At 40.4% G+C, this 26,493-nt stretch overlaps 1 protein-coding gene and 1 non-coding gene across 3 annotated transcripts; both read right to left on the reverse strand.

Annotated features, from left to right (window-relative positions):
* Nucleotides 1–1,356: 1,356 nt before the first annotated feature.
* Nucleotides 1,357–26,181, reverse strand: UTP6 (UTP6 small subunit processome component). Of its 2 annotated transcripts, none has more exons than XM_060081975.1 (19): nucleotides 25,997–26,181; nucleotides 24,334–24,418; nucleotides 21,878–21,919; nucleotides 21,549–21,641; nucleotides 20,800–20,847; nucleotides 20,285–20,348; nucleotides 18,285–18,403; nucleotides 15,395–15,472; nucleotides 14,399–14,480; nucleotides 13,870–13,951; nucleotides 12,474–12,658; nucleotides 11,853–11,932; nucleotides 11,402–11,479; nucleotides 9,241–9,420; nucleotides 8,351–8,431; nucleotides 8,036–8,145; nucleotides 7,195–7,261; nucleotides 4,282–4,354; nucleotides 1,357–3,223 (listed from the first exon to the last, which is right to left on the reverse strand). In XM_060081975.1, the coding sequence occupies exons 1-19, from the start codon at nucleotides 26,086–26,088 to the stop codon at nucleotides 3,066–3,068; spliced, it is 1,797 nt and encodes a 598-aa protein (XP_059937958.1). In that variant the 5' UTR covers nucleotides 26,089–26,181; the 3' UTR covers nucleotides 1,357–3,065. The 2 variants fall into 2 exon arrangements, 1 of the variants encoding a protein (XP_059937958.1); XR_009530406.1 differs by lacking the exon at nucleotides 1,357–3,223 and adding an exon at nucleotides 6,945–7,054.
* On the reverse strand, nucleotides 15,194–15,316 carry LOC132479373 (small nucleolar RNA SNORA54). The gene has a single exon (XR_009530495.1). It is a non-coding gene; the product is annotated as a small nucleolar RNA SNORA54 (small nucleolar RNA).
* Nucleotides 26,182–26,493: the final 312 nt, after the last annotated feature.

Genomic DNA, 26,493 nt, shown 5'->3' on the forward strand with positions numbered 1-26,493 from the left:
CACGGACCAGTATCAGTCCGTGGCCTGTTAGGAACCGGGCCACACAGCAGGAGGTGAGCAGCGGGCCAGCGAGCGAAGCTTCACCTGTGTTTACAGCCGCTCCCCATCGCTCGCATTACCACCTGAGCTCCACCTCCTGTCAGAGCAGCAGCAGCATTAGATTCGCATAGGAACCTACTGTGAACTGCGCATACGAGGGATCTAGGTTGTGCGCTCTGCGCTCCTTATGAGAATCCAATGCCTGATGATCTGAGGTGGCGCGGAGGTGGTGATGCTAGCGCTGGGCAGCGGCTGCAAATACGATTATCATTAGCAGAAAGGTTTGATTGCACAGAGACCGTAATAAATCAGTTGCTTGCAGGCTCATATCAAAACCCTATCAGAGGGCTTCCCTGGTGGCGCAGTGGCTGGGAGTCCGTGCAGGGGACGCGGATTCGTGCCCCGGTCCGGGAACATCCCACATGCCGCGGAACGGCTGGGCCCGTGAGCCATGGTCGCTGAGTCTGCGCGTCCGGAGCCTGTGCTCCGCAATGGGAGAGACCACAACAGTAAGAGGCCCGCATACTGCAAAAAAAAAAAAAAAAAAAAAAACCCTATCAGAGGGCTTCCCTGGTGGCGCAGTGGTTGGGAGTCCGCCTGCCGATGCAGGGGACACGGGTTCGTGCCCCGGTCCGGGAGGATCCCACATGCCGTGGAGCGGCTGGGCCCGTGAGCCATGGCCGCTGAGCCTGCGCGTCCGGAGCCTGTGCTCCGCAACGGGAGAGGCCACAACAGTGAGAGGCCTGCGTACCAGAAAAAAAAAAAAAGAAAAAAAAAAAACTATCAGTGAGTGGCAAGTGACAAGCTGCATCTTACAGAGTAGACTGGACATAAGCCACACACTTCACGGTGTCTCTGTCTCCCATCACCCCCTGATGGGACCATCTAGTTGTAGGAAAACAAGCTCAGGGATGCCACTGATTCGGCATTATGGTGAGATGCATAAATATTTCATTATATATTACCATGTAATAATAATAAAGTGCACAATAAATGTAATGCACTTGAATCATCCCCAAACCACGCCCCTGCCCCCATCCGTGGAAGAACTCTCTTCCACAAAACCGCTCCCTGGTGCCAAAGAGGCTGGGGACTGCTGCTTTAAGGAATCACCCACCACCCTCTTTACTCTCATCTCTTATGTGCAACATGTATCTCTTTCCTAAAATAAAAAAGCCCTTTAAGGATTTAAATGTTGAACTTCCTGGGACTTAACGGAGCGGAGAAAGAGGAGATTTTTCTTATTTTAAAACAAATGACACACAAACACCATTTTGGGTACAAAAGCTCATAATAAAGATGCCCTAAAATAGACTCTAATATTCATAGGAATTTAATATATAATAAAGGTAGTATTACAAATCAGCAGAGACAAAAATGGCTACAAACGGTGTTGTGGAAAATTTAGTTAACTGCATGGGGGAAAAAATACTGAGTTGTCCTCAGCAAGAGGCAGGGTTTTCAACGATAGAAATCATATATACAAAACCTCTGGACCTCAAAAAACACCACATTAAAAAAAAGCTGGGGGCAAATTCTTTGCAAAAAAGAAGAGACGAACTAAAGATTACTATTCTTAGTACATAAAAAACTCTTATAAATTAGTAAAAAAAAAAAAAAAGGTCAAAAAATAGTCAAACATGAAAAGACATGAGAGCCAGGAAAAATGCATTAACTGCACTGATATCAAAGAAATGCACATTAAAACAAGGATATATCATTTTTCCCCTATTAAAATGGTAAAAATAAGAAATATAATACCCACAGTGCTTGAAAGTATTTTCATACATTGCAAATTGGCAATACTTATCAATATTCTTTAAAACAGTTACTTCCCTTAATACAGTAATTCTACTGTCAGATGTCAGTCTCCTAAAGAAATAACCAGGGATGTTAACAAAGATTTACAAGAATCTTCACCAACAGTACTTACAAGAAAAAATTAGAAATGACAAGGTCCAACCAGAGGGGATTAGTAAAATAAGTCATGCCTCATCTGTACAATGGCATGTTCTGAATTCATTAAATCTTTTTAAGGCTATTTAATGACATGGAAAAATAACATAATAGTAAGTGAAACCTAATGGTAAGTAAACTGACCTGAATGCTTCTCCCAACGACGGCATCATCACGTTAAGTTACAGGGCGTACAATTCAAACAGCTGCCTCCCCTGCTCCCAGAACGCCCCTCTCTACTCCAAGCCATCCTCCATCCTCGCCTCTGAAGCCCTTCTCTTTCTGAGTTACTCCCTACCCCTGCCCTTCTTTTGTTGCTGGGCCTCCCCAATGTAAACATTTCTCTGCAGATCGGTCCCAGAGATAGAACACGCTTTTATAATCGCTTAAATCTTCTTAAAGGACAACTTTTCCCCCAATACCCAGCATCCTTCTCTGCTGCTTCAACCAACTCAGGACATCCAGCTCTGTTCCTCCAACCCTTACCTCCAACCCAAAAAGCTTCTCTTCTTTCCTGCCTATGACGGGCACTCAATGAATGAATGAATGAGTAAATGATCTAACAGTATAAATCCAATTCTCATAAAGGAAATCAAATTAGTGATTTTAGTCCAGATGATAAAATGACAGGATGCTTTTATTTTCTTCTCCACATTATTCTATTCCGCCCATAGTTTCGACAACAAACGCATACCACATATGCTTTTATAATAAAGAGACAATAAACAAACAGAACTGTACTTTCCTATCTTAACTGACCCCTGGGTCTAGATTAGAGATACTCAAGTTTGACCGGTGGTAATAAAAGAAGATCAGTGATACGATTTTCATGTATTTTGGAAAACATTTAGGACCTATGGTAGGTCTGGCCTCAACAATTGGCCTCTGGCCACTAAACAGCAGCTCTCTTTTCTGGCATTAAAGATTAGCACATTAACAAAATTAAAGCATGTCTCAAAATCAGACACCACCTCGTCTGCCATCTCAGCAAACTGCAGATGAATGCATAAAACAAAACTATGCAGAGGGCTTACAACACTATTTCAGAGTTGGCTGTGTTCTTCCTCTTTTCACAACTGGCCGGCCTGGTGCACAGCATGTTTAGCTACAAACAGCTCTGCTGACTCTCCCTGCAACATTTTCATGGCTCGCCAGTAGATCTGTCCGCAGTGCTCAGGTCTACCAAGGGGGTGGTTCAATTCTTCTTTGATGTAATCCATCCAAAGATCTTTAAAGGGAACCCCAAAAATTACTGTAAACATACAATTAGGTAACTGACAAGGCTTTACTACATAAACTTAATTATTTAATATCAATTCAATGCAAGATTTCTAAGAAACTTAACTTCTTGCTGTTATTTTCCTAGAACCCTATGTAAAACAGTACCTCTCTCAGCTTCTTTACACTATGGTATTTCAAAGCCTTTTTTTTTTTTTTTTTTTAAAGTAGAAATCTTCACTTGGATCGTGACAGTCTAGTGCTCTCAGCTTCTGGCACAGCCCACATTCTACTATAGAATGTGTATCTCTCAAGAAAACTGCTTTCACTTTTAAAAAAAATCATGACAGTCTATATATTTCATAAACTCAAAAATACTAAATATTGTAGAGGGAGGATTTTGCTGCGTCTCTTTCAAGGTGAAACAGACCTCAATGAGTTCATTAGGACCTTGTCAGCCTGCTTAATAAAACTTGTTTGGGTTAGTAAAAATGCCATATTCATTCATTTCACCAGAAGGTCTGCTGAAACCTTGAAAAAGCTAATGTATCATTTTAAATCTGAGTTTAACAACTCTACATGTCAGTTTTTGAGTTCACAAGTAAACAGACTTTACATGACTTACCTACACCGAGAAGTATGTTTTACAAGTCCTATAAATTAGACACAGACAATGTGGCAACAGCCCATGACAATCTTTGTCAATTAGTATCCCACTACCCTTCTGCTGTAATTCCCACCCCATTTTGTTCTGACCTACATTATTAACCTTTTCCTTACAAATATCACATTTTTCAAGAAAACCAAACCAAACGAATCTCCTTCTAGTCCAGAGTTCTTAACAGAAGACCCATGGATACCTGGGCTTGTGAACTTGAAATTATAAGCAAAATTACGTCTGCCAGCATTTATGCACTGAGTGAGGGAGGAGGCAGGGGAAGGATGCCAAGTTTTATCCTCGAAGAGGCCCATGACCCCAAAGCAGTTAAGAACCACTATTCTAACCATCATAGGTTACAGACCACACATGCAAACAGACCCATGTGTCTATAACTGAAGTTTACTTACCAGAATCCACGGATCCAAATTCTCTCACAGCTCTCTCATAATATTCTCTTAAGTTCGCCATCTTGCAGGATTCCTAACAAAAATAATCAGACAGTCTTGCCTCAAAAGCCTAATTTATAACGTCACAAATTCATTTCACACGTATTGTTAAGCAGCTATCAACTATTAGGCATTTGAAGGGGAGGAGACATAGGTTTAAATGAACACAGCCTGACTCTGAACTTACCCAGAGAAAAGTCAAAGACACTACACGGCAGAGTGAAGTAAACGCCAAACAGTGATAAAAGCACTTTGTTCTGGTGGCAAGGAAAAAGCCTAATTAATTCTCACCTGGGGGAACATGGGCACCTCCACGGGAAAATATATGTGAAAGCCCTGAGGGAGGAGCAGGATTTAAATAAATAAATGGGGAAGGTTCTATTCCCTATGGTAAGGGATTTCTTCCTTTGAATATCTGGGCTCTGGCACATGTTAGCCATACCCACCTTAAAACTTTTTATATCAAGGCAAAATATATATAAATACTACTTATATGAACTTCAGGAAGTTTTGTGAACCCATCAGACAGACCTTAAAGTCTCCTCACCCATAAAATGAGGACAATAATATCTCTTAGGACAACTACAAGGATTCAGTTAAAATGCTGATGAATTATGCACCAAGCAGAGTAGACAGTGCTAACTTTACAATCAATAAATGTTAATTCTTCACCTCTACTTCCATTTAAACGTATTCTCTGTTTCATTTTCAAAGCAGATTAATTAACATCTTCAGTTTAAAAATCTTTTTGTGTAGTCAAATAACTATTTCCTCATTCCAATTTCTCTTCGCTGAGACTGTACTATTTTATAACAAGCCAGTTTAACCTCACATCTTACACATGCATGAAAAACAGAATCACACTTTGTGAAGGGCTCATAGTGTGCATGGAACTGTGCAAAGTCCTTTCCATCCAGTCTCCCACTTGGCCTTGTAACCCTCACACCCCTGGAACAGGTATTCCAACCTCCTTTACAGATAAGGATGTAGAAGCTTAGAATTAAGTGACCTGCCCAAGGCACATAACCATTGTGTTATTAATCCAAAGCCTGGCTATGAATTATTATGCTAGACTAAGTCCTATACTGTAAGACAAGAACAGATCACTGACCCACACAATGGTCAAACCTATGAAAATGAGAGTTCAACCTCATTGTTAATTTTTCAAAATTCAAATAAAAATAATAAACACCAATCCCTGGACTTCCCTGGTGGTCCAGTGGTTAAGACTCCACGCTCCCACCGCAGGGGGCATGGGTTCAATCCCCGGTCGAGGAAGTTCTGCATGCCGCACAGTGTGGCAAATAAAAAAAGTAAAAAAATAAATACCAATCAAAATACCAAAATAGGGCCTCCCTGGTGGCGCAGTGGTTGAGAGTCCGCCTGCCGATGCAGGGGATACGGGTTCGTGCCCCGGTCTGGGAGGATCCCATATGCCGCGGAGCGGCTGGGCCCGTGAGCCATGGCCGCTGGGCCTGCGCATCCGGAGCCTGTGCTCCGCAACGGGAGGGGCCACAACAGTGAGAGGCCCGCATACCGCAAAAAGAAAAAAGAAAAAAAAAAAAAAAAAAGCCAAAATAAAAGAGAGAAGGCAAAACTGAACACTTGGAGAAGGTATGGAGGAAACAGGTATACTGATATATATATATATATATATGGTGATTATCACTATAAATAAGTGTAACTTTCAGAGAACTATCTGACAATATGTAAAGAACCATTTAAAAAGCCAGTATAGGGACTTCCCTGGTGGTCTAGTGTTTAAGAACCTGCCTGCCAGTGCAGGGGACACAGGTTGGAGCCCTGGTCCCGGAAGATCCCACATGCCGCGGAGCAACTAAGCCCGTGCGCCACAACTACTGAGCCTGCGCTCTAGAGCCCATGAGCCACAACTACTGAGCTCGCATGCCACAATTACGGAAGCCCATGCGCCTAGAGGCCGTGCTCCGCAACAAGAGAAGCCACTGCAATGAAAAGCCCGCGCACAGCAACAAAGAGTAGCCCCTGCTCACTGCAACTAGAGAAAGCCCGCGCACAGCAACGAAGACCCAATGAAGCCAAAATAAATAATAAATAAATAAATAAACTTATTTTTTTTAAAAAAAGCCAGTATCTCCAGTCCTCAAAAGAGAAGGAAAAAAAAAAACTATATAAGCAAAATGCTTGCAGCACTGTTTTTCAATATCAAAAAATCTAGAAACAACCTAAACCTAATGGAATGGTTAAGAAAACTACAGGTTTAAGAATAATACAACAACCATTAAAAATGATGCCAGGTAAAAACACAAGAATGTGTTTACAAAATGATGTTCAGGAAAAAAAGTGAGAACCTCCACATGTCACGTAAGTCAGAAATAAAACGTCACAAAACTGTGCACATGTATGTAAATGAGGATTAAAGAAAACAACAAAAATAAAAATAAATATGATCGGCTGTGTTATTGCAAGGGGATTACAGATATATTTGGATTTTCATGTATAATTTTTTTTAACTGACACTTTCCTGTATTTTTTCTCATTCACAAGTTCCGTTAAAAACACCAGAAACAGTTAAGAGTGCCTACTCTGTACCTCACAACCCAAAACAAGAGACAGACAGGGCACTGGAGGCAGAAAAGCAGCACCTCACACAGCCTGGCAGGGAGGACTTCCTGTAGGAGGTGACATCTGAGTTGTCTAGTTTCCAGACATGTACCTTTTCTTCTTTGCTTGATTACCATTCCTAAAACCACATCTATGAAAAAGGGGTTGGAGGAAGGGACCAGAAATTATACTGTATTATAACGAGAGCTTTTTAAGTAACAAAATGCTGCCATAGATTAGTTAGCACTAATCCATTTTCCCAGACAAAAAGCGCATAGACAGGACACTTACTTGCTCCTTTTCAAATTGGATCATCTTCTTGAAAAAATCAACTGAAAATGGACGGCTTTCCTGTAAACTAAAAAGGAACAGGGGGAGCCGTTACCTTCCACAGTGAAGAAAGGCTCTTACATCGCATGAATATAAACACCTGCGCCAGTGCCTCCGCCACACGTAGCTGGATAAAGTCCTGGCTGCAGTTCAGCACGGCGACTGGACCTGGCCACCAGTCACTCACCATTTTCAATCTCCAGTGCCTTTACTCTTCACCACCACCAAACACCTACCCAGTTCTCTCCCTGTTCTCTTCTTTCTCACTCTCAGGGTTTTAAGTTCCCTCTCCTTCATCTCAAGGTCTTTTTGAAGGAGACCAAGAACTCCATTTCTAAGAACATATTCTAAGAAAATAATTTCCAATATGGACAAATAATATTTGGGCACAAAGGTTTATCAAAGCAGTTACTGTGGCCAAATAAATCATGGCATGTCCACAGGGTGGTATATCATATAGCTGTTTTTAATAAATGTTATTGATGAAGAATTGTAACTGGTAGGAAAAAGGCCAGTCTAATGTTCATCAATAAAAGTGGTACACCACGTGCGATTATAGCGTAAGCTCAGATATGTGAAAAACAAATTTTAAAATGATACATTAAGACGCTTTTTCTCTTGATGATAGGATTACAATGAATTATTAGTTACCTCTCTCTTTTTTAAAAAATTTCCACAATGGGTATGAACTAAACAGCTCTTGGATTTATTCCTCCATCTGTTTGTGATTCATATAATCTGGGTACGAGGGGCTGAGAAGGGGGTTGAGAGACTCATAATAGCTATGCGTGTCTGTGAGTACCTTTTAAACACAGCTCTGGCCTTTTTGTAGCCACCACTTCGATAAGCCCAATCCAGGTACTTATCCTTCAGAGTGACTGAGTCGCCACCCGTGACAGCTAAGACAGCTTTCTAAAATTTAAAAGAAAAGAGAAACAAGCTACATGAGGAAATGTCTACGTATCAAAACAAATTTTCCCAAAACCATCCCAGGCCATGCAATGAACAGTGCTTTAAAAGGAGCACCTGCTTTAGAAATAACCCTTTGAAAGCTAGCCAACTAGCAGGGCTATCTGCTCATTCCCCACACACAAGACTTACAACAGGGGACCTGTACCTTAAAGATTGCTTCAGTGTCTTCTTGGCTTTTGGCACCTTCACTCCACTCTGCCCAAGAAATCCACAATGGCAGACAAGTCTGCTCACAATTTAAAGCAAAAAAAAAAGGTTAGAAAATGACATCTTAGCACTATGCTCTGAAAACTAGTCACTATAAAGACAGGTTCCTCCTGAGATAATCAATATGTGCAATACAGAGTCATTCCCAGTCTGCCCCACTGTACGGAACTCTCAGTGCTTGGCAGGAATGGCACACCGGAACACAGACAGCCTTCGGACCCCGTTGCCCAAAGCAATACTCTCCTGTTAATTCTACTTCCCCTGTTGGGGAATACTGCCTAAAGTTATTATCATCAATTATCAGTAAGTTAAGCACTTAACAACCCAAAACTAGTCAGACCCAAGCAACCCCAGGTCACGTCTCTGCTGTGTAGGACCACAACACAAGTGCTGACTAATCTAGGCTGAACTATCTAGCCTTTGTTCATGTCCCAGCAGCACATACAAATGAGCGGTAAAATAACTATGGTTTTTTTCCCCCTATTTTAACTCCTGGAATATCTTTTTCCTACTAGTATAAAAGATTCACTGCAAAGCTTTAAGGTTTAGTCTTTTAAAGTTTAGAAATAATATTCTATTAGTATTTCTCACTTATAAGATATATAAACAGGAATAGAAAAGTTTACATAATTTAGTCTACTTTCAAATAATGAATTAGAAATAGGCTGGTAAATGGAAGTAATTCCTCCACCCATGATCCCTGAACCATCATCACAAATGTACTCTGGGGCCAGCTTTCCTTAGACAAGTCTACTCCAAATGAGCTTTGGCTGCAGCCTTAAAAGGTTTCCCAAACAGAATGAAATACAAAAGACACAACTCACAGACCTGGGGTTTCAGGTGCACAAAGGCTTCTTCAAAAAGCATGGCTATGTCAGGGCTCTTTGAGGCAATCAGCACCTGCAGCTTCACCTGCCACATCATCACGGAGCCTCTGAACAATTCCATCCCCGCTCCTGCCACCTCCAGAGCTTCCGTGAGGAAGTCATGGTGCAGCAACAACTCGCTCTGGATAAGACAAAGGGTCATTGGAAAAGTATCTACTGAGAGCTACATTATCTATGAAAATGGGGACAAATAAAGACCTCATGTGAGGCAATAGATTCAACAGCCTTTCTACTAAACCTTTCACCATGGTGGCCAAACAGGCACAAAGTAAAAAATTTGGAATTTCTCCTCCATTCCCTGTTCCTATCCCCAAGGGCTATCAAAAAAACATAAGTGAAAAGCAGACGGCCTAAATAATTTAGGTTGAAAGTTGTATTTTTAATAAAATAGTTCACTATAATAAAACCCACATCCACCACCAGTATTTGTGGGATGGTAAAGAAACAAGTTTATTCATTCAAACAGAGTTGGGCACACTATAAACTGGTACCCATTTTTCTGAAAAGAGTCATGAGACCGTTCATGCACAAACTTGGGAATTTTACTCTAACAAATATGACCCAACAAATAAATGAACAGGAGGAAATATCTGTTTAAAAATGCTTCTGTCCACACTACTGTAACAGGGAAAGAAAAACCTAAAACCAATCCAATTCTACAAAACTGTGAAAAAGCAAGTAAATGGCAGTATATAATCCATTCATTCAGCAAGTATGTTAATTGCACGCTATACAGTCTAGATTCAATAATGAGGAGGTCAGGTGCATTCCCTACTGCCCACAGTGCCTCCAATTTAGTAGCAGAGAGTCTGATACGTACCATCACAGAAAAAGAATCGTATGCTACAGGAGTACAAAGCAGAAGCACCCAACAGAATCTTTGGCAGTGATGAGAAAGGACTCCCAGAAAGGAAGCCCCATCTATACTAAGACTTAAGGAAGAACAGGCATTAGGTGAAAGCAGAGATCCCCAGGAAAAGAGAAGCCTCTCCCACCAGCATGTGCAAGAAGCTGAAGATGATAGAAAGCTTGGATCCGAAAGGAAATCCAAGTTCAGAATGCCAAAAGAAACTAATAATGGAAAGAGAGCAGGACTGCCAAGGCACTCTAAGCCACGCCCAGCTGAATTTACAGGGTGGGACGGACTGTTGCCAGCAGCATTCAGTAGCTCCAACAGAGTAGCTGAACTCATCAGACCTGGGATTTTTCACAGATAGATTCCATAATGGAAGAAGGGTACCCAGTCGTGGTACAATACAATACGCTATTAATATATATCAACAGTTTATGTCGATCTACATATAAAGTATAGAAAAAATGTTAATGTAAAAACAGTACAACACAGTATAAAACAGCAAGACATTAACTGCAATTACATAAAAATTGTGTAAATTATATAAATCAAAAGAGGTTAAGAGTTATACAAATAAAAGGCATTCAATAAATATAAAGATTTTTGTCCTTTTTTTTTCCACTAAGAAAGTATTTAAATACATTAACACATTCACCATCTCATGGAATGCTCTCAACAACTTTGTGAGGTGGCAAAAACGAAGATCACTATCATTATCCTAAAATCAAGTAAACCAACTCAGAAGGGTTAAGTGGTTTGCCCATTACCTACCTATTAAGTCACAAAACCCAGCCTAGACCTGTGTATTCCCACACTACATTATTCCGGTCTCTATATAATAATCCTTACCCACTTCAGAGTATAAGGATGGGTTAACATGCCTCTTACTAGAATGTCAGCTTCTAAAACACTGAACACATCTAATTTGTCTTTATTGTACCAACGGTTAATCTGAGCCAAGCATAGGTTCAGGAAAACACGAATGGATGGACAAACAAAATACACCCAGTTGTGACTCTGTTCTGAGTGTTTTCCACTATGTATTACAATATTCCTCCCTCTACTGGTACAGATTTCATTTCTGGCACACACTGAATACTGACAGCCAAATAATAAACACCCTCTACATCTACCATGCCAATCTTCCAAATGTGCTTAGTCATAAAACGACATTAAAACACAGGACACCAGCCTGAACCAACCAGAATTCAGTACGTGTAATTGACACTGAATGTGTCCAGGTCCTTACCCACTGCTTGTACTGGAATTCTGGTACAAGTTTGAGATCATGTGCCTTCCTGAATGCAACCATGGTTCTTTCCAGCCTCTGAAATCAGAAGAAAATCTCTCAGTTCATCACAAAGCTCCCAGCAGGGGTCTTTGGCCTCTGACAGGAACGAAAGCAGTTCTACACCTTTCTGAGAATTGAAAGAAGGGACGGAGGTGGTTTCGCTTATGATTACATGATCTGGGCAGTGGCCCCAAGCACAGCCCAGCCAAGAGAGGACCTCCTTACCTGGTGGCCAGAATCAGGGCAAAGCAGACTCAGACCTTCAGAATGACAGGTCACTCACAGGACAAAGCGTGGTTACGCAACAAGTTCTCGGAAGCTGTCTCAGAGCCCCAAAACCTGTGCCTATGTTCATCTTTCAGAAGACACTTTCTAGTCAGCCACTGTAACCACATAACAAAGTCAATACCTTCTCTCTGAGGAGCCGACTGCTTGTCTTCTTAGCAAACCTTTCCATGCAAAAGTTGATGTAACACTTGCACATGGCCTCTGGAAAAATCAGAGAGATTATGTTGATCAGACCAGCAATTCTTTTAGTTGAACAGTCATCGTACATCTTTTCTTTAAAGGGAAAACTCCTCTGAGGAAGGGTTTAAACTAGTCTGGTGAAAAATATAAGTTATTCTGATTACAGCCTATCAAACATCTCAAATACTGAGGGCAAACAACTGAGTAGTGACATAAATACAAAAATTAAAAGTCTTATCCATGTCATGCACCCTTTACCTTTATTTTCCAATATTTCAAAATTATCAAGTAAATCTATAACAGAAGATAATTAAGTAATGATAATGAAACAACCTTCTGAATGATCACATCCTAAGTATCATTTATTTCCCCAAATAAATGAACAAATGCCACAGCTATCGAGGAAGGTCATAAAAGAGAAAGAACAAGTTGGAAAAGCCAGGCACACTGTAAACTACCACAGAGAGGTTCCAGAAATGGATTCTGGTCATGGGAATGGAGCTTCAGGTTCGTATTCAGGAACACCGTTACTCCTCAGCACACAGGGCCTGGTGAAGCTCACCTGTACAAAGAGTCTTCACCGCCTCTTCATACACAGCACAGCACCTCTCCTCCCGGCGGCCCACCTCTGCCACTTTGGTTTGTTTCGTTGTGGGCGGCTCTTCTCCTGGCTGTGACTCGATCTCTAATTCTCGCCGGGCCACATAATCCCAAGTGAGGGGGTCGTCTGTATGCAGAGCCTGAAGGCTGAAAAATACTGACATCAACCTAGGACATGAGACTAACTCAGAACATCAGAGAGACAGTCCCAATGCTCTGAAAATGTACCCAGGACACCCCTTTAACAATTCCAGCACCAAAAGAATCATCTCCCAACAGGCTTCCCAGATGTCTTCACCCTCACTACGTAAATGTCGTCAATGGATCAGAGCTGTCACACACTTGTTAGTTTCAGATTGTTTCAGACATCATTCACAAATGTTAACTTGTAGGTTAGCTCTCAAAGTCAAACCAGCAGGTATGTTGACAAGACACCTGGTTCTCGAGCCCAAGAAAACCTTATCCTATCTAGACTCTTGATTTTCTCTAATAGAAGGATACCCTAAAGGTATCCACAGAACAAACTGATCCCAGTTCTCTCTTATCTCCTATGAAAGTAAGAGTCCTATTAAGGGTGAAGTAGCCACAAGGTAGGCTGCAAGTAATTCTTCAACCATATAACCAGACGTTAAAAGAATAATGTCTGGGGCTTCCCTGGTGGAGCAGTGGTTAAGAATCCACCTGCCAATGTAGGGGACATGGGTTCGAGCCCTGGTCCAGGAAGATCCCAAATGCTGCGGAGCAACTAAGCCCGTGTGCCACAACTACTGAGCCTATGCTCTGGAGCCCACAAGCCACAACTACTGAGCCCACGTGCCACAATACTGAAGCCCGCGCGCCTAGAGCCCATGCTCTGCAACAAGAGAAGCCACTGCAATGAGAAGCCCGTGCACCGCAACGAAGAGTAGCCCCTGCTCTCCACAACTAGAGAAAGCCCGCACGCAGCAACGAAGACCCAATGCAGTTAAAAATAAATAAATTAAATAAATAACTTTTAAAAAAGAATAATGTCTGATTACCTGCAGCTCTCAACTATAAACATTCATGAGTACAACTCTCATCTTAAGGACAAAAGACATGCCAGGAAAGCAGGAATATAGATTTTTATATAAGCCATAGGACATATTTCTTATTGAACAAAGGCAGACTATTTCCCAAGGGAAGCCAGTAAGTGAGTCAAACAACTTCTCCAAAAATACTTTTTTTATGTATACATAAAATACTATACAATAGTCCTAAAACAGCTTTCTTCCAAGGATTTTGTATGGTATCTTCTTTCCCCCTTCCTAAATATCCAACTTCAAAACTTTACCACAAGATCAAAACAGACATATTCACTTTTCCACTATTTTACTTACTCATCATAAATTTCTCTTTGCAGATCTTTGGCAAAGTCGAATAGCTGTGCAATTGAAAGCAGTGACACATGAAATTCTGCACCTAAAAGTTAAAAAGCGGGGGAGGGGAGTAAGACTCTAAAGGAGCACTTTCTTAAAGTACTGGAGTTAGTTTTGGTTTTTTTATAAAGTGGGAAGTAAGATAAAACAAAAAAATCACCCATGGTCCCACTATACAAGCAAAGTCATTATTAATATTTGAGTATTCATTAAAGACTTTATTCTAAGCATCGTTAGGACACAAAAGAACGTACTAAATCATTTATTTTTTTCAACTCCCCACATGATTTAAGTACTCAAAAACTTATTGAAATGTTCAGTTATAATCTAAGGGGAAATAAGCCTTTTCTGAAAGAATCAGGACACTATTTCCTACAATCAGAGTTTTATATACATTCTAACAGAAATTTTCAAAATAGGCTAAAGGTTCCTCATTATAAATTGAATGTTTCACTTTCCCACCATAAATAAATTTTCAAAGGATACCTACTTTTAATTATGTTTACAGAATTTTTGTAGATGATCCTTGCCAACTCGCCCATAAGGATTTCTTCAGCATACTCGAGATTCCCCTAAAGAGTATGATATTAAACAACTGAACGGGTAATGCAAGTAAGTAGAAATAGCGCTAGAATGAAAATTAACAATCCTAGACTACCTGTGCCACATGACCTCTGGCAAATCACGTCTCTCTCTGGGCCAGTTCCCTCACTTGTAAAATGTACAGCTTGAATAAGATCACTGATCTTCCAACTGTATTCTCAGGCTCCTGGAGTTGTAGCAAGATTACACGGCTTAAGGCCTCACTCTCTACCTAGACCAGAATAGGTCAAGTTTTACATGCCACGTTCACCCTTCTGTGTAAGATTTTATTTGGATAAAAAAGTTCAGAGCTGGGAACCACAATAACAGGTGATAGTGAAGTTCCTTTTTCAGCTCTAATATTCTCAAACTTGTTTCTTTAAACTTACTCTGTCACGTAAAAAATTACATAAAAAGGAAAAGAAAGAAGGCTAGGAATCACACGTTTCACAACCTTTCTTGAGCTCCTTTGACCCATTAACATATATCATTTTAATGAGATCATAAAGAACAGTATGTAGCCATTCCATCAGTAATAATTTCAAGGACCACTCCAATTAGTCCAAATGTCTATTTTTAAAGCACAAAATTCCATTTTTATTACTAAGCCCATTTTAATTAAATCAATGCAAGACATTTAAAAGTTTCAAAATATTAAGTTGGAAAGAAAAGTACATTCTAAAGGTTTTCTTTTTTATTCCCACTTTGTCTCCAAGACCTGAAACCAAGAGCCACCAGGCAGTCAGTCGCGTGGTGCTGGAATTGCTGTGGCACTGGAATGGAACCCACCAGCCACGGGCAGACCGGCAAGTCACGAACAGTGCTCCTAAAGATTTTCTGTTACTCCTAAGCAGGTTCAAAACACTGTATCTTGTTAACAAGTGACAATACATTAGGATCTTACCACATCCATCTTGGCTTTTTCAAACTCTTGCTTTTCCTTCCTCAATTTCTCAGCATGCATCAGCTCCATCCTAAAATACTAACACAGAAGGGAAATAATGAACTGAAAACCTTTGGAGATAATTTTTTAATTAGAAATATATAACATGCCTCTTTTTACTCATAAATATCAGATCTGGGGAAGTGTAGAGGGAGTGTTACAATCTATCTTGTTATGAAACTAGCTGACATTGACAAGGCATTTTTTTTTTTTTTTTTTTTTTTGGTTGCGCCATGCGTCTTGCAGGATCTTAGTTCCCCGACCAGGGATCGAACCCAGGTCCCCGCTGTGACCACCAGGGAATTCCCTCTCCTGAATGTTTCTATACAAACATATGGTTAACACATAATACAAAGTTGGATTTGTCCAGAATTTTTAATACTTTGAATTCTATGTTACAAGACATATTAAAATGACAAGTTTAAAAACAATGTTTATATTCAGTAACCCAAAATTTCTGCTTCCAGATATCGATCATAAAGAAATAATCCTAAATACCTAGAAGTTTCATACACAAGGGTATAAGAGCAAATAACGCAGACAATCTAAGTGTCTAAAAGTAGGGAAAGTAAAATATATTATAAAAGAAGCAGACTGGTGATGCGGCCATAAAACCGTTACAATAATTTAGTAATGGTGCACCACAATTCTAGTGATATTCTACTTTGTTTTTAAAACTGGCTATAAAATTTTGCATATAACACAATTACCATTATGTAAAAAATGTGCACAGGAAAAAAGCCTATGAAGAAATGTTAATAGTATTTGTCCTCAATCAGTCATACTTTTTCCTTTTCTGTGCTTTTCTGGCTTTTTTTCCCAAGATTTTCTACAAAGTACATATTACTTTTAGAGTGTAAAATAAAAATCTTTATTTTTTTTTAACAAATGCAACTATCAGAACAGATAATGTATATCTCAAAATGTGACTTGGAGATATCCAGAGGTTCCCAAAACCCTTTCAGGGGGTCTACAAGGTTAAAACTATTTTCATAATAATATAACATGTTATTTGCCTTTTTCACTCTTATTCTGTCAAGAGTTTAAGGTTTTTCAGAGGCTATATGATGGGTGCTATCACCCACACTGAATGCAAAAGTAGAGACGAGAATATAGCTGTCTTCTATTCAGTCAGATATTTAGGAGATTAGCAAATATGTAAAATAAGGCCATTCTTCTCTTTAAACTTTGTTTTAGAAGAGTTTTTTTCATTTAAAAATAAGTAACCTATATTGACATGTAATGGGTTTATTATTTTTAAGTGAATATTTTTAGATTTCTTGGTTTTAATTTTCAATTAAATTAAACTTCAATTAAATATTTAATTTTCAAAAAAAAATTAACAGATAACCCATATAACAAAAGAGCCTTGGGGATTTCGGTAATTTAAGATTGTAAAGGGGTCCCAAGACGAAAAAGTTTGAATACCACTAATATAAATTAATATATACTAACATGGGACTATATTCGTGATGTATTAGATAAAAATATAGAACACAGGGCTTCCCTGGTGGCACCGTGGTTGAGAGTCCGCCTGCTGATGCAGGGGACACGGGTTCGTGCCCCAGTCCGGGAGGATCCCACATGCGGCGGAACGGTTGGGCCCATGAGCCATGGCCGCTGGGCCTGTGCGTCCGGAGCCTGTGCTCCGCAGCAGGAGAGGCCACAGCAGTGAGAGGCCCGCGTACCGCAAAAAAAAAAAAAAAAAATATATATATATATATATAGAACACAAAAATCTGTAGTAGAATCCCACTTTTCAGAATAAAGCCTGTTTTAAATATCTGTAATATGCATAAAAGTATGGGAGGTAAAATTATGAGTACTTTTTCTGTTACTTTTTTCATAAAACTGCTTTCTCTGAACCATTTATAATAAAGAAATTCTATTTACTTTTGATAAGAATAAGCAAAAAATCTATTTCCATTTTAGAAAATAGAAGTCTAGGCAATTGTGAAAGCCTCTAAAAAACATAAACAATAACACCATACAATAGCGCTCTAATAGCAGGGACGACTGATTCTTATAATATTTCTCAACAAAAATAATAAAGGCCACAAAGAACTGTCTAACAGAATATGAAGAGAAAGGACGCAAGGCTTTAAAACATTAAATTACTACTAAACCAAAATACAGTTGAGACAGCTACAAAACCTATTAGCTTTAAGACCCATCACACATAGGGGTCTTAATGAGGGTCCCCCTCATCACATAGCGCTTAATTTTCCTTTGAAGGCTCAACAGTAGTTTCTCCCTTATTCTGACAAATACCTCAGAAAAGGGTGCAGTTTCAATAATATGTCATTTCTAGCATTTGTTGGGTTTTTTTAAATTAAGTCTGGCTATCATTCATTGCTCTAGTGCACCCCTCTAAGAGGGAATAAGTCCACCAGGAAGGGAAGGAAATATCTATCTCAAGAAAACTAGATGAAGAGAATAAGAAGAAAGTGGGAAAAACAGCAAGGGAAGCCAAAAGAAGCAGGAAGGGGATGGGAGGGGAGAGCAGGAGAAGGGGAGGGGAATAAATGAATGAATGAATGAATACATACATACAAAGATATAAAGATGGCTGAACCCTGACCCTTAAGTAAAGAAAGGTAGGGTCCAGTTCCCTATCCCTCCCCACGGTAATGGACAGGTAGGAGTTCCAATCTCTCACTAAAAACCTGGAAGATGAGCAAAGTCAACACCTACTATTGGCCAAGAAATACTCTTCTGACCTCCTTTCCCCAGCAGCTCCCCTACTTATTCCTAGTCTCCATAAATCGAAGCCTTTTTAACTTAATAAAGTATATACGTCTCCAGAGCACCAAACTAAGACATGACTCTCTCACCTTATGTTCACACTCACCTCTTGATAAAGTTTCGGGCACCCTGGATGAAAGCGCAGAGCCCGAAGAAATAGTTGTCTTGCACTTTCTGAAGACAAGCGATCTTCCATTTCCCATTTGGCCGCCATAATCCACAAGGCTGTAAGTGAAAAACATCAGACTTCATTTCAATAAAGTAATCAAGTCAGGTATGAAAAGATCAATGTTCCAATTTTGATACCCAAAGATCTTTTTTTTTAAATCTTACCAAAAGAGGAAGATTAGGAGATAGGGAATTTCTAATGGTTACCTGTAAAGTATTGTTGCTTTATCTAAAATTTAGAGTGTTCTAAACCAAATCTGGAAATGTTAACATCTGTGGGTACTTATGTGCCCGTTACTCTATTCTATCAGATCTAAGGTCAACATCTTCATTAATTCACATACAAATTTTTAATGTCTTAAAATGCTGGAAAAAGTTGTGCATCTTAGAGTCAGTGAAATAAATTATTTTGCTCTTTTCTCTGTATTTAAAGTAGTTGATAGTTTTTTTCAAATGACTCAATTTTTTTTTTTTTTTTTTCTTTTTGCGGTATGCGGGCCTCTCACTGTTGTGGCCTCTCCCGTTGAGGAGCACAGGCTCCGGATGTGCAGGCCCAGCGGCCATGGCTCACGGGCCCAGCCGCTCCGCGGCATATGGGATCCTCCCAGACCGGGGCACGAACCCGTATCCCCTGCATCGGCAGGCGGACTCTCAACCACTGCGCCACCAGGGAGGCCCAATGACTCAATTTTTAAAGTAAATTTTTTATTGTACCTACTGGGAATAAAGTCTTCAAACAAACAAACAAAAAACCCTTGTCCTTCTACATAAGAAATTAACCTTGAGGTAACGTTCTAGCTATCTCCCTAGAAACTTCATAAAGATCAGCGATTACCAAACACAGAGAATGGACCTGAGGACACGGAGAGGGAGAAGGGTAAGCTAGGACGAAGTGAGAGAGTGGCATGGACACATATACACTACTAAATGTAAAACAGATATCTAGTGGGAAGCAGCCGCATAGCACAGGGAGATCAGCTCATAGGGAAGGCGGGAGGGAGACACAAGAGGGAGGGGATATGGGGATGTAGGTATATGTAGAGCTGATTCACTTTGTTACACAGCAGAAACGAACACTCCATTATAAAGCAATTATACTCCAATAAAATGTTAAAAAAAAAAAGATCAGCTATTACCCGGCAAGATTGCTTTTGGTAAAAATGACCCACGGTTTGTAACTGTGTCTGGACGAGGAGGGCTATGAATGGTAGAGAGCCACTGCTCTGGGCTTTCTTGAGCATATGACTCCTGAAACTGAGCACAGTTCACAGATATAATACCTGGAAGCTGCACCCACCCAGGGGTCCTCTACGCCAGTGTGGCTGCTCTGCCCACCTCCATGCTCTCATGCCCTCCCACCAAAGACAAGCCTCCGAACGGCTGACAGTACTAACAGTCCTGTTGTATCCTTCGGAATCAACCGGTGCCAAATGTAGCCGATTTTGAGTCTCGTGTGCTGTAAACCTAATACTCCAGAACAGACACTGAAGCACCTTCACTATAAAATATTGTACTGCTTACACAGTGTTCACAAGAGAAGTCCTTCTCTCACAAAACTTGAGTACCTACTCTGTGCTAATCACTCTTGTAAAATCTATATTAATATTTTCCCCTTTATGTTTCTGAAATCCTCAGATTTGAGTGCCTCCAAACAGAATTCCCCTCAAAGGACTGAAGAGTTTCTTTCACCATCAGCTAAAAAGAAACTTAGTCCTTCTTGCTCACAGATAGAACGCCTGGCACAGTAACTAGTTCACAGTAGCAGGGATGAACTAAGAGGCAGCTATTCAGGAATAAAAACTGCTGAGGCCATACGCTGAGGTTCATATGCTCAAGTTCTCAAAATAATTCTCTTAGGTTTATCAAGCAAAATAAATTCCAAAATGGCTTGAGTCTACAAAAAAGGTAGAAAAAGAACTGACAAGGATTTCACCATACCTGGCTTGTTCGAATGAAGGGCCAACATGGCAGAGAATACCTTGCTAAGTTGAACTTTGGTAGCCTGTAAAAGAAGAAAAAGTCTACTTCCTGCACAGCAAAGTTACTGCTATTAAACTCTAAGTGATCTGCACTGTACCCTCACCAACTGTGAACTCCAATGAGGTGACATCTGCTATTGCTAAGGACATATAAACAAATACAGATTCATTCAGGGTTCTCTTCTACCTAAACCACTTAACATAAACATTTTAAATATCTAAAAAATATTTTCAACTTTACTGAACATATATGCATAAAGACCCTTTTCAGCTGATATGGAAGCCATTTATATAGTCATTCAAATATGCAAATGTTGTTACATTGAAGTTCAGCCTTCTTGGGTTCTTTTCCCATTTGTTAACCTTACACACCTTTGGAGAAAACATGGAGTTCAGTAGTCAAGTATGAGGTTTAAAATGCAGACTAACCAAAAGCAGGAAAGAGGGACTGAGACAGGGCTGCCCAATACTCACCCACTTCTTACAAAAGACTACATAAGACAGCCAAAGTTGAACATCATCCTGCAAGAAGAGCAATGGAGTAAGTTGCCTGAATTTGAATTTTATATACAATACACCTTTGCATTCATTAATTTTGTTTGCAACAGAGGCAGATTTCAGAAAATCCAATGTGCCACATCCCTCAGCCTATTAGGCTGTTCCTTACCCGCCTCAGATCTCTTAACCATGACAACTTGTTCCATCCCCCCACTCCCACCTACTATGATCTAAGACAAAATTTGTCATCTATCCAATTTGTTCAATGCACTTCTGAAATGGTCTCAATCAGAGGCAACAAACTAAAATTTGTCATTCCCAAGAATCCAAAGTACTTCCCATATAATATATCCCGGTCCCAGAATCAAACTTGAAGAAAACCAAGTTACTGAGGTGCTGCGCCTACTCTAACCTTATCTTCCACCTCCAAGTACCCCAGCTGGGGGTACTTTATTTAGAGACATATCCAAATCCCAGACAATTTTCTGATCCTTAAATATGAATCAAATCCACTGTTTTCAGCATCATCCTCACAGACTAACTCTAAGGTAATGTGATCAATTTTCTTAATGGTTTCATAAGTGGTTTCAAGTCATGATATTATCATTAGAATAAGTATTGAGATACCCAAGAATCCACAACCATACATTTGAATATCCATATTCATAATACGTATAATACACATCTTCACATCCCTTACAGCTAAGGGCACCGTGAACACTTACTTTCCACTTGGCTGATGCACGTCGGAAGACACCTTGTACCCGGTGTACGATAGAATTTTCAATCTCATCCTTCTTAAATGAATACCCAATACGCTAAAAAGGGACATTAAAAAAAAAAAGCCTCAGTTTAATCCCATTTATCCAAAGCAGCATTCCCAGTTGATCTTTAAACAGTACTGGTAGAGAAAGCAAATAATTACAAGTATCATTATGAGCACACCACCACACAATTATCAATGCCAACTACTTCCCAAACCCAAGTTCTAGCTTTGCAGTCACACTATTTAATTCTATATTTTTTTCCAACTTCCAGAAAATCATCTACTTACAACTCGTCTTCGCTGGATCAGTTCCAAAAGATTGATTTCATACTATGAAAGAAAAACATACAAAAAAAGAGAAAACAAGAAAATGTATAACCTTCTATATAGAGGAGATGCATTTAGTCAAAACCATAAAGTAAATAAAAATCAAGAACATAAAACAGAAAATAATTTGCTATCAAGAAACCTAATTTACAGTAAATGTCTAGCATTCACTAAAAATTCACCTTACATCTGCAAAACTCAAAAATACATACATTAGCATGCATCTAAACATCTTAGATACGAAGAAAGCATGTTACTAAAACTCTAAGACTTCTAAGATTTACAGTATCAATCTAACTTCCTCGTCTACAACAGTGTGTTCAAACTTTTAGGAAACTAACCATTCAAAAATTTTAGCTGACGCACAAGCAAATAAAGCAGATAAACAGGGTTGTACTAGCTGAAACAGGGCACCTAATTGGCTCTCCCTACCCTTGCCTCCAAAGGACCACTGAGAACCTCTAAGACTCTCTAAAAACCACTACTATATAATTCCTCTCCAAGCTTGAAGACTACTAGAGACAGAAGGCACAGAACCTTACAAGATCGCATGCTTCATTTTAAAACTGTCTTATGAAATATTTGAAGCATACAGAACACCCATGCAGCTACCACAGAGCTATGTCAAAGCCTACATTTTACTGTATTTGATTCAAAACGTTTTTAGAAATAAAACATTTCAAATAAAGGCAAAGCCCCCATGTCTGATTCCACTCTTCTCCCTCTCCAGAGGAAATGATGATCTTGACTCAGGTGTTTATCGTTCACAAGCATGACTTCAAACTTTATTATAATGCTGTCTTGAATGCTTTTAAACTTTATACAACTGGTATCATACTGAACCCATCACTCCATATTTTTACTGAACATTATGACTTTAGATATATCCCTGCTGTCATGTAGAATTCAAGTCCATTCATTTTAACTGCTGTATAGCATTTCATTATACAAACGTGCAATTTACCTATCCTTCCTCCTGTGATGCGTATTTGTTTCCAATTTTTCTATTACAAAAAGCTGCAATTAATATTCTTGTACACATCTTCTTGTGGATATATCCAGGAACTTTACCACTAACATGTAAGCTCCTCAAGGCCATTATTTCTGTCTGCTTAATTTATTGTTGTACCCCAACAGTGTCATGTGGTGGGAAAACTAAATCAATTCCACAGGCATTTATTTTTGCATGAGGAAGGGATCTAATTTTATTTTTTCAATGTGGATAATCAGAACCTCAATATAAAATGCCACTTATGTCTCATAGCAAGTATATATGGTTGTGTGCAGGCAGAGAGGGTATACATGTAAGAGGCACATGGGCTTAGTTGCTCCGCGGCATGTGGGATCTTCCCGGAGCAGGGCTCGAACCCGTGTCCCCTGCATTGGCAGGCAGACTCTTAACCACTGCGCCACCAGGGAAGTCCCAAAGTGTAAGATTTATAACATCTTATTATTGGATTCTTTCTGAATCCTGATTTTATCATCCAACACATTATTCTCCCCCACTGAAAACTGATCTAGCATGTGTGTGTGTATGTGTGTATATTTTATTTTTTGGGGGCGGGGTGCTGCGTTGGGTCTTCGTTGCTTGTGCGCAGGCTTTCTCGAGTTGCAGCATGCAAGCTCTAGAGTGCAGGCTCAGTAGTTGTGGCGCACGAGCTTAGCTGCCCCACGGCATGTGGGATCTTCAGACCCGGGATCGAACCTGTGTCCCCTGCATTGGTAGGCGGATTCTTAACCACTGGACTACCAGGGAAGTCCCAAGCATGTATATTTTATCTTCACTCAAATCTTCCATTCATTTACAGGACTGAAGAATCTTGCATCATACCTCACCTCTCTCTAAATCGACAGACCTCAGGCACATAAGCATTAACTTCCTAACCATGTGCTATCATCAAACTCACTTTCCTTTATTTTTCCCCACAAGACATAATTGATCAAACCTCTTGCTGAAATCCTGATACACTGGGTCTTTGGCAGACTCTGATCTACTAACCCTATAGAAGAAAAAAATGTTCAGTTTGCCAAGGACCAAAGCCTTAGTGGAGCAACACTATTACCAAATTACCTCTATTCCTGTTCAAAAATTACCTGTCTAGGGCTTCCCTGGTGGCGCAGTGGTTGAGAGTCCGCCTGCCGATGCAGGGGACACGGGTTCGTGCCCCTGTCCCGGAGGATCCCACGTGCCGCGGAGCGGCTGGGCCCGCGAGCCATGGCCGCGGAGCCTGTGTGTCCGGAGCCTGTGCTCCGCAACGGGAGAGGCCACAGCAGTGAGAGGCCCGCGTACAGCAAAAAAAAAAAATTACCTAATCATCAGTTCCAGAATTTTGTAGAAAACTGACATCAAGCTCACTATTCTATAACTGATTTTAAATTTGTGAGGGGATTAAAAAGTAATAAAATTATTCACTTACTTGAACATAATTGATAAAGTCTTCCTTAAAAAGAGTTCTTCGCTGTATTCTGTATTCTAGATCTGAAGCCTTTTTAATGATAGCCCTAAGGAGAAAGCCATTTAAAATGTAACACTTGAAACAAGAAGTTAAATAAATAACTTTGGAATTTTTAAAGTTTATTTTTAATATATTTGAAACATCTATTTGCCAAAATATATAATTCCCAAATAATTATCCTTCATAAGCAAGTACATATTCTTTTTTTTTAATATAAATTTATTTATTTTTATTTCTGGCTGCACTGGGTCTTCGTTGCTGCCTGTGGGCTTTCTCTAGTTGTGGCGAGTGGGGTCTACTCTTCCTTGCTGTGCGGGGGCTTCTTATTGCGGTGGCTTCTCTTGTTGTGGAGCACGGGCTCTAGGCACGCAGGCTTCAGTAGTTGTGGCACGCAGGTTCTAGAGCGCAGGCTCAGTAGTTGTGGAGCACGGGCTTAGTTGCTCCGCGGCATGTGGGATCTTCCGGGACCAGGGCTCGAACCCGTATCCTCTGCATTGGCAGGCGGATTCTTAACCACTGCACCACCAGCGAAATCCCCATATTCTCTTACATAATTACCTCTGTGTTCTTTTTTATTATTATTATAAAGTATAGTTGATTTACAACATACTAGTTTCAGGACTTCTGTGGTCTTAAGGGCATGAAGATGTACCTGATTTTTCATGAAAATCACCTCAATCGATTGCCAGGACCACTGACATTCCCACTAGCAAAGTAAATATTGTTAAGTAGTACTTTACATTATTTATATGTGGTATTGGTAGAGATTTCTTTTCCTCCAAATTCAAGTCACTTGGGTTTTAATAATAATCAAATTCTTTCCTAAATTCCTCTTATTTCTGAATTTTCAACAGGTAGATTAAAAAAAAAAAAACCTAGATTGTCTCTACCTATACCACTACTGCAAAGGGCTTATGGGAGAAGACTCACTGTATTTAGCTAAGGAATGAACTAAATACAGAGTTCACTCTTATTAAAGAGTCCACAATGTGTTGCGTTTCATAAACAAATGTTTACTTTAAGGTTCCCAAAGCCACAGTACGACATTCGCAGTCATTGTAAAATGAAGAAATAGTCACAGTAAACCATTAAAAACTATCATCCAAATTAATGAGTAACAACTATATACTAGTTGTTAGGGCTAAGCCCTGGGGTAAAATATAAAATCGAATTAAATGATCCCCATCTTCAAGTCTTGTTAGAATTATCTACTCCTCCTGGGCTCCCACGGCTCTCTGTTCACATCTCTAGGGCAGTACTCTACTACAATCAACTTACAGTACGCTGCACTGTGATCAAAATGTTTCACTTGTCTGTCTCCCCCACCATACTGTGTCAGGGCAGCTAGCTCTTGACGGGCGGGTATCCTGGTTTTATCCCCTTTATAGCCTCAAAACCTCCTCCATGAAGAGCTGTCAGTATGTTTGAGGGGTAAATGGACGGATCACCTTGCAATGAATGAGAAATTAATTCTGGGCATCATCAGAATCTGGAAATGGGCTTCTACCACATTAGAAAATATAAACACAACCCAAGTGCCCCCTATCCCTGCCCCCCGCCACACACACGCCCCAGCCTCCCCTCTCTACCCGCCCCAGCCCTTCCTCTTCCTCCGCTCTCTCACTTAATCTCCGCACGACTGAACAGTCCAATGCGCTCCAGCTGTTGCAATTCGGGGAGTCGATCCTCTATGCGTTCCTGAATTATCTCCGCCATGAGGTCGAACTCTACAAGCCGGCAGAGACCTTCTCACAGCCAACACGCGCAGGAAGAGCCCACTCTCGATTCCGACGACCCGGCCTTGACGCTCGCGCGTGCTGACGTAACGTGCGCCCCAGGTCCCGCCTTTTCCGCTTCCGCCGCCTGGCCGTTGGACAGGGACCCCTGGCTCTTGCAGCCGCTGTCTCCCCCTGGCGACTGACTGTGGGTTTGCAGCGAGCACCGCCCCCTTCTCTGGAGGACTAAAGAGGACGGGAGTCGAGGGGTGGGGCTAGGATGGGGGCGGGGCTCAGTGCGCGGTATCTGGGATCGCGAAAATCACCTCGGGTCTAGAGGGGTTACCTGAAAGGGGCGTCAAGTGCATTTTCTGCAAGATATTGTCTCCTTTTATTCTGCTTTCCA

Source organism: Mesoplodon densirostris, chromosome 18, assembly GCF_025265405.1.
Source record: "Mesoplodon densirostris isolate mMesDen1 chromosome 18, mMesDen1 primary haplotype, whole genome shotgun sequence".
NCBI classification, from domain to species: Eukaryota; Metazoa; Chordata; class Mammalia; order Artiodactyla; family Ziphiidae; genus Mesoplodon; species Mesoplodon densirostris.